The 13,449-nt window shown below is 41.1% G+C and overlaps 1 protein-coding gene across 1 annotated transcript in view; it reads left to right on the plus strand.

The window, feature by feature from the left end:
* The first annotated feature begins 453 nt into the window (after positions 1–453).
* Positions 454–13,449, plus strand: part of rnpepl1 (arginyl aminopeptidase like 1) — a 27,102-nt gene continuing 14,106 nt past the window's right edge. Inside the window, exons 1-7 of the mRNA XM_036585008.1 lie at positions 454–1,811; positions 4,024–4,164; positions 5,311–5,462; positions 6,849–6,965; positions 7,203–7,438; positions 10,353–10,466; positions 11,339–11,451. Of these exons, the coding sequence (XP_036440901.1) occupies positions 1,350–1,811; positions 4,024–4,164; positions 5,311–5,462; positions 6,849–6,965; positions 7,203–7,438; positions 10,353–10,466; positions 11,339–11,451 (1,335 nt within the window). The 5' untranslated portion in view covers positions 454–1,349. The remainder of the gene's footprint in view (positions 1,812–4,023; positions 4,165–5,310; positions 5,463–6,848; positions 6,966–7,202; positions 7,439–10,352; positions 10,467–11,338; positions 11,452–13,449) is intronic.

Genomic DNA, 13,449 nt, shown 5'->3' on the forward strand with positions numbered 1-13,449 from the left:
ATTAAATGAAATAAGCTTAATATAAATCCAGAGGAAAAACAATCACATTAACAGGTTCTCTGCGCGTCACCAACCACACGGCCATATCTGAACATCACACAAACAATACGCATCACACAAATATGAGTGTGGATCACTGCGTTCCCTCCGTTATATAATCCTATCCTACTTTCTGAGAGCAATATTCTTGAAACAGTGTAATTTTGGACAGTATCTTTCTCAAACTGCCGCTCTGTAACGGTACTGAATGCAGTACAGCAGCGACGATGACCGCCCTAAAATGGCGGTGCCGTTGACGTGCCTGCCTGGACTCAACGCGGCATCTAGGTATGTATATCCATGGTCAACAGCAGGCAGCCTTTATAGTGCACTACTGCTCTGACCGAGCGCGATTCGGAACACCGCCCCGGAAACCGACCAATTCGTAGCAACAGACTCCTCCCTTCCCAAACAACAACACTTCTCTGCCTGTGGACGAGTGAAGGACAGTCCGAACAGGTCCAGGACAGTAAGGGAAACAAAACACGACTAGAGGAGCAGTGTGACAGACGGCGGTGGCCCGTTTTTTTACGTGCAGCGGCGGAGTTGTGAAGAGACTTTTGACTGACTAGCATAGTTAACCTAGCTCACAGTGTCAGTGCCGGATTCCTAACGTGGCCAACTCACTTAGTGCACTATGATTACGATTGGGACGCGTCCGTTCGGAGGGGCTCTACTTTAGCCTCTATATTTGTAGATTCGTGGTGTTTTGTGGCTTTTTGGTCCAGTTTTGTTCCTATTTTGTCCCTGTTTTGCCCCGGTTTGCAGCCCGGCTGGGTTCACTCTGCCCCGGCTGGCTCCGCAGCGCCTCTAGCGGCTGCCAAACTTTGCTTTCCTCCCCGACTGTTCACTTCCTGTTTTCTGAGGAGGTCTTTAACACACTTTTTCATTTCGGTTTTGCTCTCTTTCTCTCGCTTTTCTTTAGTTTCGCACCAAACCGGCGGGACATCTTATTGGAAACGTATTTCTGCGTTTTTATACACGCTTTTAATGGGGGATCAGCCGCTGGACTCACTTGAACTCGATGGATTTCACGTAGATTTGTTTGCTTGTTTGCCTGTTTGCTTGTTTGTGGCTGTGTTTTTTTACTGGAACGTCTCTGGAACATCTCTGGAACATCTTTTCTACTTTCACAGGCTGAGCTCGACCACTTTTTAACCAAAGCAGCCATGCAGAAAGTCCATAGGAATCTTTCCACTTGACTATGACTGAATCTGTGACTTTGCTTTTTTGTGTGACCTTTTTTCTTTAACACATATTATCATTATTGGTTGTTTTTTCGACCCTTTCTTGGCCCACTCAGAACCGCCATGGCCGATCTGCAGCGCCCGACACTGTGCTGCTGTCGGAAGGTGCTGACCGTGCCCACTAAGCCCACTGAGGCGCCCCGGGCTTTGGGCCAGTGTCACCTGGTGGATGTGGCCTCTGCCTCCAACTTCCACAGCTTCAGACTGAGGCATTTCCACCTGGACCTCAACATCAACTTCGCTCTAAAGAGGATGACCGGTTGGCAGGTCCTGGAGCTGGTGCCCGTTCAGCCGGGCGTCCGGTCGCTGATACTGGACACGCACCCCTCTTTATTGATCCATTCCATTGACTGCAAAGTGCCTGGGGCGTCCGGCGGCCCCGATCACTTCCTCTCCCTCTCTTACCGGGTCGAACCCTTCACCGACTACGGTTCCTCCCTAAACATCACCCTACCTGCTGCCGTGATCCGGCCGCACCGGGCTTTCCGGGTCACCATTCGCTACACTACCACAGATGGGCCTGCGGTAAGGGCGAAGGGGAGACAGCTGCATGGCGGACAATGTGACATTAATGCCTGCTATTAATAACAGCGTGGCACATGGCTATTGTTCAGAGCGTATCAGTCAGTGCAAGGTTTCATCCCACGACTAAATGTAGCTCACACTAACCTTTAAAAAGAACAGTTAGTGTCATTCTGATCTTAATATTTCAGGTGGCACAGCATTTAGACTCAGAACAACAAATACAGGCTTGTAGATAAGGTTCCATGTTTGACAGCAGGGTGAGTTGGATTGACGTGTTCCTTTAGCAAATTACTGAGAACTGAGCTGCTCAGGCCGTGATTTTGACGACACCAACGCATTCCTGGAAAGCTAAGTCGACCTAGTTTCAGGGTCAGTCCTGGGGCTGGGCTTAAAAAGGCACTAACCAATTAGAACTCAGTGTTAAAAAAAAAAAGCTTGAAAAGTGACATAGAAAAACACTGAAGGGACTGCCAGGGAGGCACCAGCTCATATTTACTGTGGGCTCCCTCTTTGTGCCCCCCTGTCTCTCTCCGCATACAGACCACAACCGTTCCCTCAAAAAGACTGCGGAGTCTTTCGTCTCTCTGTAGAGCTGAATTACGAGCCAAATATCTGCTTTACTTGTTTTCCTTGTGGTTTCCCAGGACTGGATTAAACTGAACTGAAATAAAATAAAATACTTTTCAAAATAAAATAAAATACTTTTCGCTGGTGAAGCACCATTAGCACTGCAGTAGATTAGGCTTAATTACGCTTTGGTTCTTACTTACTTGCAGTCGTGTGCAAAAAAGTGAACACGTCCTCTACAGAGAACACACTTCTGCATATTGTAAGGCACAATGATTATGTGCTTAATTTAGCATATTGGTACAAAAATAAAACAAAAATGTGGCAGAAGACAAGGCTAGGGCTGGGCAGTATGACAATATTCATTGTGATTGTGATAAATATGTCACAATATGTCATAATATGCCTTTCTGAGCATATTGTGGATATTGTCTCATTAGAAAGAGAGCAAAAGTAGTCATTTAATTGGATTTGGTGCAGCCCAATATGTGAAATGATGAATATAATCTATTGTAATTATAGTTTTTGTTAGGTTTTTTTTTTAAAACATGGCATTACCTGTGTGTTCTAACTTATCAGATGTCAGAAAAAAACATATATCGTGTCATATCGAGTATTGTGAAAACTTACAGGTATCGTGATATTACATTTTTGCTGTATCGCCCACTTCCAGTTATGGCCCATGTTTTATGCCTTCATTTTTTCCAATATTTTTCCTAATCAAAGCAAATAAATATAAATTGTGCATAACATTAGCATAAAAATACCGCTTTCCTTCCCTGTAGAGGACGAGTGAACTCATTTTCATTTATAAGTCAACAAAATGTAATTTGACCAGAGCACGTTCAGAAGTTTGCATATGACTGTAGAAGCGTGACGAAACCTTTTGAATGCATAAATAGTTCTTTGCATGCTTAAATGGTTCGTCTCTGTGATGGAAAACTGTTGTACAAGGTTCGTTAAAGAACCCTTTAAAAAGAGTTCTGCTCTTGTCATGAGCCAAAAAAACTTTTTGGTACTATCTAGAGCCCTTTATGCAAGTGTACCTTGCAAAAGTATAAGGGTTAAATGTTGGCCTTCATTATTTTAACTAGGGCTGTCAAGGTGTCTTGATTTAAATTCATTACTTGATTTTTTAAAACAGTGATTTTTAATTTTATAGCGATCTGCAGGTTGTTATACAGCTGTGATCTGCAGTAACAATGTTCTCCACAAGGGGGAGTTATTAGCACTCAGATTGCTTTTGCATGAATCACTGAAAGAGAGGAAACCCACACCAGCAGGAGCTCACTAATGCACACGTATTTGTAGCTACAGAATTTGAGTAGATCAAGTACAGTTAAATGTTTGCTGTTAGAAATTGTGTGTATATGATTGTTCATCACAATTTCATATGCATTTCATAGTGAAAACCTTAATTTAAACCATAATTTACATTTGTTGGATCAGATTAATGACTCGATTCATCAAAACAGGCACAGAAGCTCGTCTGGAACTGATTGGTCAGGACGCTCAGAGCACACAGTAAACATTAACGTTGTGAGGTGGCTCATTTGCATATTACAGTGTCCTGAGATATCTGTGCAGTTGACAGTAGTTTGATTAGTTCCTTCCTATTCTAATCCTCTCCTGGTCTTTCTTTCAGATTTGGTGGCTGGACACAGAGCTAACATGCGGGCAGACACGACCATTGGTTTTCACTCAGGGTCACTCCGTGTGCAATCGCTCCTTTTTTCCCTGCTTCGACACTCCGGCTGTCAAAAGCACCTATTCGGCCACCGTCAGGGTGAGTACAATTAAAAGATGATCACATCTATTATGTATTTTTTTATTTATCTCACTTTTAACTAATCATTAAAGGGGAAATCCACTGTTTTATTCAAAATTTCTGCATAAATTATTGAGATGTAAACAAAGTCATTCAGAGTGGTTTGATGTGGTTCATTGTAGAGACATTTACTGACTCAGTCGTGATGATAGAAACCAGGGGTCACCATGACTACAACACAAATATATCCATTTTATTTACGATCCAAAACCACCAGTGAACCTACACGAGTTTTTGTATGTAGTGTTGAAGATGGTAAAGTAGTGCAGGTACCATAATTGGAGCGTTTCACATTAAACCACTTAATTATTTTATTTATATCTCAGCAATGAAAAAATCTGAAATTTCTTTTTAATAAAACTCCTAATCTAGCAGAGATGCTCAAAATGATAATGATTGTCTTGCTCAATATTGAAATTATTTATCGTAGTTATTCAGCTTCATTTTAAACAAAATAGTTTTATTTGTACTTCATCCTTTTATATCAACAATTTATTTTTCATATAGTCCATCAAATATATAAATGAAATCATATTAATGTTGTGTGTTATTTGAATGCTGAATGCAAACAAAATGAGACTCAAAATAAATAAAGGCCACCACAGCATGCAAATAGAAAAGATTAGTCATACACAGTAAAGACAGTCACATTATGCCTTAAGATTTAGCCAGAAATGCAAAAATATGATGTAAAAAAAAATCAATAAAGTTAACAGCCAGTAAAATAACAATATCTTAACGTTGGGCAGTTAGCTAACTGCTAACTAAGCTAACAAAGTTAAGTGCACCAATATTGCAGTCAACTGTTTTAACTGAAGAAGCCAGAAATCTTCAGATGAAAATATGAAAATATGATTATTTGTGCAGCCCTGCAAGACAGCATTTTATTTACTGTAAATAACTAAACCACATCTTAAGTTTCACTTTCTTAATGCGTCGTCTTCTTTTTTGATCTCCTTTCAACTTTTCAACCTCTTTTTAGTGGCTCATCCTACTCAGTGTTTCTCACACTTCTCATATCATCACACTGAGCGCTGATACGATCCTCTCAGTTTCTGCTGTATTGTGTGTTTGTGTGTGTGTGTGTGTGGCGTTTCCTGACAGGTTCCAGATGGAGTGACAGTGTTGATGAGTGCCTCCAGAAGTGCGTATTCTAAGCAGGACCGGCTGTTTCAGTTCTCTATGGAGTATCCTGTCCCGGCATACCTGGTGGCCCTGGTGGCCGGAGACCTACAGCACGCTGACATCGGGCCCAGGTTAGTGTGAAGAGGAGGTCATGATGCTGTTGGAGCAAAAGCAAAATAGAAACTTTAGAGAAGAGTTGGGGGAAATAAACTTCTTTTAATGTAAAAATATTTTATTATAAGAGTTTTTTTGACCATTTCTATTGGTCCATCATTAACTAATCAGAACTGGTGGTTTATACTGACAACAGCGATTGAAATAATTCCAAAAATAATTTTAAAATAATGATTTTGCTAACAAGTAGTGGAAGCTTGTTCCCCACCAATTAGCACTGTACTAATTGCATCACATTCGTGCCTCAAACCATGTCAAGTTTTTCAGCAAACGAATAGATTTGCTTATGTTGTTTCTGACACTGCGTTAAATAGTGTCACCTGTAAACACAGAACAGACAAAATTCAGGCTTCATTTGAGAAGTTTCATTCCAAAACGCACAATGCTATTACACATAAAATTCTAATAAAACCTCAATTTAACACAAAAAAACTGTAATGAAGAATTATTGTAATGTCATAATATAGCACTGAAATTACAGTAACACAGTACTTGCTACATAACATTGACATAACCATGCCATAACCATAAAAAGGACAAATCAGCATAACGTCACAACAGCGAAGAACTTCCGGGTGGATAACTCAGGTAGCTCTTCTTTGATACAACAGGATTTTGTACTAATCCTGAGAGTTATTTATTCAAGATATTGGAAAAACAAAGCTATTTTAAATGGATCTTCTCAGATCAACAACTTCTCCAATTTGTGTGATTCATTTTCGTCAAATTGGCATAAACAAACACCAGCCACACATTTCACTCATTGCAAGGCTTAATAAAGAAGCGTTTGCTTTATAAAGATGTTTTCCCGCAGCACAATCAAAAACAAGAACTGACCTAAACACAGACCAGCTGTTAATGAAGTAATGCTCTTTTATGTGAGGGTCCCATTTCGTAGGGGAAGATTTCAACCACTACCCCTTGTAACTCAGTTCCAAGGGGCCAAGTGTCACTTGGGGAACCATGTCACCATTTCCAGTAATTGCCATGACAGATGTCTTAATGTTTGATGTTATGACTGCTAACTAGGGTACTTGTGCAGCAGAAGCTGTCATGACGTTAACACTAGGACACCTACTATGATAATTAATGGTAGCGGTAACATGGCATTGTTATATTACTGGACATAATCTGTTGTGACAACTCATGACAGCGTATGTTCTCACCTATGCCATGTTTATGTGTGTGTACGGAAATGTTTTGTGACTGTAGAGCTCACTCCCAATGAAAAAGGCTTTTAATGCATTTCGAAGCTACACTTTTCTTTTGGAGTGACAGGAAATTGTGTAAGATATATATATTTTTCAAACTGTTCCTTTAATCCTGGTGGGGATTTTTTACAGGAGCCGTGTGTGGGCTGAGCGCTGTGTTCTGACCTGTGCGGTCAGTAAGCTCGGGGGCAGTGTGGAGCGCTGCCTCAATGTGGCCGAGGAGCTGTTTGGGCCTTACGTATGGGGGAGGTCAGTGTCCTTCTATCCGTGTTTCTAACACACGATCAACTACAGCTTGTTTATTGGAACACAAGATTACAGAATTGAACTGTGCTTCTGTATTTCCTGAATGGATTTGGCACCTATTGGTGTGCCAGTACTCAATAAAGATTTTATCGTTACCTTATAAAGGTGCGGTTATTGTTGTATTACTGTACTTTAGCCCTCTGTATTATCAGTGAAAAAGCCTGTCTTTCTCTCCTGCAGGTACGACATTGTGTTCCTGCCCCCCTCTTTCCCCATCGTGGCGATGGAGAACCCATGTCTGACCTTCATCATCTCCTCCATCTTGGAGAGTCAGGAGTTCCTGCTGATCGACGTCATCCACGAGATCGCTCACGGCTGGTTCGGGAACGCCGTCACCAACGCCACCTGGGAGGAGATGTGGCTCAGCGAGGGCCTGGCAACCTACGCACAGAGACGAATCACTACAGAGGCCTATGGTACACGCATACACGACTAATCAAAGGTTTTAGGACAGCTAGATTTCCTGGTCATGTTTTCTTTATTGATTTGCGACAACACAACAATAATAATAATAATAATAACCTAAAGCTACACTATGTAAGTTTTGGGGTGTTGGAGACCTCTCTGGGGGAAATGTGTAATGGCCCACAAGGTGCGGAAGAGCATTTTATATCGTGGGTTGTGCTTCAGACCCCTTCCCAAGCGGATGAATCTGATGACTGAAAGAGAATTCAAAGAGAACTCAAAACTTGAAGGATGTGTTTTCTGAGGATGTGAGTGAATTATGTACTGTTGTCATCACATCTTCATCAGTTTAATGTTGATTTTGCATTTGAGACCTGAACATCGAGCCAGACCTTCTTTTTGAATCTGTGTGTGTGACATAAAGACGTATGATGTGGTCCGTGAACCCCCGACCCAATGCCTCTGACTTTTAAATGATTATTTCAGGCTTTATGGGGCGACTCTCAGCAGCACACGCTCACCATATTTTAGCCTGTTTTTATTCTCTTAATCTTACGTAGTGCAGCTTTAACCTATTAAATTAAAAGTTGTTTGGCTTTTACCATTTTTATTTGCAAAAACTGCAAAACGGAAGGAACGACTGATAAAAGCCCAAAGTTGGCAAAGAAAAAAAGACCAATAATGGCAAAGGCCAGGCATAAAAATAAAATAAAAAAAAAAAGCATTTTTATTTACATGTTGTGATGTTGGCACTCGTCAGCACTGAAACCTTCCAGGTGTTCAGTCTGTGTTTCAGCATATCGCTGCTGTCGCAACAAAGCCTCGTATCTCCATTTTTCAGTTTTTGACATAATTTGAAAATACCTGTTGCTCTTTACATTGTTTGTAAATTTCATGATAAACAGACCAAAAGAAACGACCCAAAATGGCTTGGAGAAAATTCTGGTTCCATTGACTTACATTAAAAGTAAAGTATGTTTTTTTTCTTCCTCCTGTAAAGTTACCATTGTGGAGATACGAGGTTTTGTTCTGTGCTTTTAGTAATAGTTTGGAAAAGAAAGCTCACGTTAAATTTACAAGTTTTACAAAGGCAGAACCTGCTCTTCATACAGTGGTAGACACTTTGATGAACATGAAGCTGAACGTTGAAGCTAAATATACCCAGAGTACCATGCTGACTTAAGCTAACAGAACTTTTGCGGGTAGTTTTTCTTACTTTAAGGGGCGTTCCGGCCAAAATGAAAAACAAAACCATCGCTACATCTGTTGTAAACATGCTTACTCGCATCCTACAGCGGTGCCACAATAGTCTCCAGAGGATTTTCCAGTTTAAAGCCTAGGAAACCCCCTGTTCAGGTGTATCTTGAAGGTGGGAGGAACTTAAAAACCACAGCTGCTTTGGGATGGATTTTTGGGGGCTGTTTGAAATGTTTGGGGAATTTTTTCATCAGCTGGTGAATGTAAAAGAAAGACAGATTTCTGCTAGGAAGCTGAATATCTACTTGTGGTCTTCAAATCATCATTAGGATGGATAGAATGGACGACTGAAATGACAGAAATGAAGGTCAGATGAAGAGGACAACAAGCTAAAAGCTAAAGTTAGCAAAGTAGCAACATGGCAGTCTAGACACCTCAGTTTGACTTCATTTCTCGGTCTGAAAGGGTAAAAATGTGTCTCTGACATCCGTTTCGTGCTGAACACAGATAGAATTGATGCTTTCTTTACCATTTTGTTCAACAACTGTAGACACAGATATTTTTAGTGGCTAGACTATCAGTCAGTTGTTGTGTAACTTATTTGTGTAATGCATGCTGAGTATTGTAGTGAGAGAACATTTATGAATGAATATTATATGAGTCATTAATTTATGCCAGACAGAAAAGGCAGACAGATGCAATGCTGTGTAACTTCATGACATGACAAATAACATATTAAACTCTTTTTTCTTTTTTTTAGGCTGAAAGGCCCCCTTAACACATGCACACACGTGCTGAATCTGCTGCTGTTTGTCCATTTTATCAGCTCCACTTACTATATAGGGGCACTTTGTAGTTCTACAGTTACAGACTGTAGTCCATCTGTTTCTCTGCATACTTTGTTAGCCCCCTTTTACCCTGTTCTTCAGTGGTCAGGACCCCCATGGACCCTCACAGAGCAGGTACTATTTGGGTGGTGGATCATTCTCAGCACTGCAGTAACACTGATGTGGTGGTGGTGTGTTAGTGTGTGTTGCGCTGGTACGAGTGGATCAGACACAGCAGTGCTGCTGGAGTTTTAAAACACTGTGTCCATTCACTGTCCACTCTATTAGACACTCCTGCCTTGTTGATCCACAATGTAGATGTAAAGTCAGAGACAGTAGCTCATCTGTTGGTGCACAGTTTGTGTTGGTCATCCTCTAGTCTTTCATTAGTGGTCACAGGACGCTGTTGGCTGGATGTTTTTGGTTGGTGGACTATCCTCGGTCCAGCAGTGACACTGAGGTGTTTAAAAACTCCAGCAGCACTGCTGTGTCTGATCCACTCAGACCAGCACAACACACACTAACACACCACCACCACGTCAGTGTTACTGCAGTGCTGAGAATGATCCACCACCCAAATAGTACCTGCTCTGTGAGGGTCCATGGGGGTCCTGACCACTGAAGAACAGGGTAAAAGGGGGCTAACAAAGTATGCAGAGAAACAGATGGACTACAGTCTGTAACTGTAGAACTACAAAGTGCTTCTGTATGGAGTGTAGAAACAAGCAGGTGTGGTTTAGTGACCGGTCAGTCATCTGATAAAACCTGAAGTACCTAAAACACAGTCACACCAGTGCTCTTGGGCGCTGTGTTCTGTTCTGGTGTTCGCAAACTCGTAAAAACAGTGAAGTTCTTCAAAAGTAGTTTCCCTTTTTCTCTTCATTGATTTTTGTCTTTGCAGGAGAGGCCCTCACCTGTCTGGAGACGGTGTTTCGTCTAGACGCTCTGCACAGACAGATGCGTCTCCTAGGAGACAACAACCCTGTGAGCAAGCTGCAGGCCAAGTTTGAGCCAGGTAGCTTCAGCCATGCATAACTTTCCTAACTACGCCGAGAGGCGTACTCTCACTCATCTTATATTGAGCTACTTCGGAAATGGCTTTGAGAAGATGCTAATATCCCATTCTGAATTTTTTAAAACACTAACGCATCACCAGGGGGTTCATAATACCATGCCGTGAAAAAGTATTTGACCCCTCCTGTTTCCCTCTATTTTCGCCTTGGGTTCAGAACATCATACAGAATGTAAAAAAAGACAAGGAAACACAAAAAACTGTTTTTAATTCATAATCATGTCACTTATTGAAGGAAAATGGTTTTGCAACACTGATATCACCCATGTGATGTGTGAAAAAATAATTGCCCCCTTAACTTAATAGCTGGTTGTGCCACCTTCAGCAGCAACAGCTCCAACCAGTCGCTTCCCATAACTGAAGATCAGTCTTTCACATCGCCATGGAGGAATTCAGGCCCACTCAGAATTGCTTCAGTTCAGCCACATTTGGGGGGCTTTTGAGCATCTGTCTTAACATTTCGATGGGGTTCAAGTCGGGACGTTGTGCGTCTAGTTTAATTGATCCCAGTGGTCTTAATAACTGAATGGTTAATAACCAAATGGGCAATTATTTTTTTTTACACAGGGCTTGTTGGTGTTGAATAACTATTTTTCCTCTTTAATAAGTGAGATGATGATATAAAAACTGTATTTTGTGTTTACTTTGTGTTGTCTTTGTCCTTACATTATGTTTTTGAAAATCTAAAACAATTAAGTGTGACAGATGTGCAAAAACAGAAGAAAATCAAGGGCAAATACTTTTTTTTACGGCATTGCAAATGTGTTGAACTTTTGATTCATGTAATGCGTTGTGTTCTCTCTCCCTCTACCCAGGTGTTAACCCCAGTAGTCTAATGAATCTGTTCACCTATGAGAAAGGCTTCTGCTTCGTTTCTTATCTGTCCCAGCTGTGTGGAGACATCAAGAAGTTTGACACTTTCCTTAAGGTAAGAGAGAGACCTAACTTGGAGTAGCAAACTCTTACAGATGAACATACACTTACACACACACTGCGTGTCAGTAGTTTGGGGATGTCTAGCTTTTCAGAATATTTTATTGTCCATTTCATTTACATAATTCTTGGGGAATGACTTATAAGACACTGCACTATGCACCAGTAAAGCCCTATAGAAGTGTAAATGAAAGTATGAACTTAGTATGATCAGCCATTATGAAATGGGCACTGGATACATAATCCATAAACACAGTGTTGGCTTTCACTTTTATGAGTTATACGTGTCAGTTCTGCCAGATTCAGTGACGCAGTTGCACAAACTGCAACTGTGTTAATGACATAAATGTCTGGATGACCTCCTGCCAAACTCTGATAAAACAGAGGTATTGCTGTTGGGTCCTAAGTCCGCTTGAAATAGGGTTGCAGATTTCATTCTTGACTTTAATAGTTTTTCAGTGTAACCTAAAGCTACAGTTAAAGACACTGGTTTCCAGTTCAGTTTGAGTCTCATATCAGTAATATCTCTAAGACTGCGTTTTATTACTTAACTTCTTCAACTCCTTGAGATCACCAGTGGTTCCATAGCGCACTTTCGTCATATTCTTCATAACTTTCATATTTCATAAGCTACATCCAAAAGGTGGGGGTCGTATGAGAGCTGTAACTGTCTTCTTTCCAGTCAAATATACGGGTGATGTAATTTTAAACCCTTATAATAAAAAAAGCTGAACTCACAATTTTTTTTTCTACTGAAAGTCGACCCATTTTTCACAAATCTGGGCTGTAAACTATAAACAGATGGCGTCTCTTCAGTGATCTGCTCTGTAAAAATTATTTTTATAAAAAAATACAAAGAGCGTCTAAGATTTTTGGCTTTCAGCAGTAAATTGTAAGCATATAGCAATATGTGTGATCATAAAACACATTTTCTGTAAATTTGAGGGGAGCTTTTACCAAAAAAAAAATAATAAAATAAAAATGTACATTTATTTCATGCAGTTACTGAATAATTTGCCTTATGATTTGGTCATGTAAATTCAGATGGACAAACCAAAATATACCCTGGAGAATAAACATATACAAAAATATACACATGCTAACCGTACAAGATGCTGAGAAATGGGTTCAGGCTTTTACACCATCGAGTCATTATTATGACCACCAGCTAATATCCAGAGTGACCGCCCTGTGCAGCACGGACAGCAGCCAGACGGGCTGGGAGTGGCTCAGTAAAGTCCTGGTAGGTTGTCTCAGGTATCTGGAGCCTTGCTGACTGCAGTGCATCCCACAGCTGCTGGAGGGGGCGTGGGGGCGGATCCATAGAGCTAACACGATGATCAAGGTGGTCACACAGATGCTCAATCGGGTTCAAGTCTGGGGAATTAGGGGGCCGGGGTGGTACTGGGAAGTCCTGGTTATGTTCTTCCAACCAGTGTCAGACATTTCTAGCCGTGTGACATCTTGCATTGTTTTGCTGGAAGATCCCATCCGTCCCAGGGAAGACAGTCAGCATGTATGGGTGTACGTGATCTGCAAGAATGGATTCATACCCTAATCAGTTCAGAGTGCCACAAAAACATTCCCTAGACCATAACCCTGCCTCCGCCGTCGAAAGTAGGAAGTGGTCATAATAATGTGACTCGACTGTGTATAAACTACTAGATCAGACTATAGTAATGTGTTACTGGCTGGTTGGCTCAGAATGCAGCAGCCTGAATATTGGAGTGTGTTATTCATACTTATCATATTCAGACTTCCTGTTAAGTTCTGCATTGGCTGCAAGAACATGCTGATGACATTTAAAGCCTTTAATAGCCAAATTCCAGCATATTTCACTAAACTGCTGAAGCATTACAGCCCATCCAGATCACTTCACTCAACTGCAGACGCCTAGGATCTCTTCCAGCTCAGCTGATGGAGGATAATTTTCTTATATAGCTCCTAAACCTGAATTAGCATTAGGTTTATTTTTTTATTTTGTGCTGTCCAG

This window comes from Colossoma macropomum, unplaced genomic scaffold (genome assembly GCF_904425465.1).
Source record: "Colossoma macropomum unplaced genomic scaffold, Colossoma_macropomum, whole genome shotgun sequence".
Classification (NCBI taxonomy): Eukaryota; Metazoa; Chordata; class Actinopteri; order Characiformes; family Serrasalmidae; genus Colossoma; species Colossoma macropomum.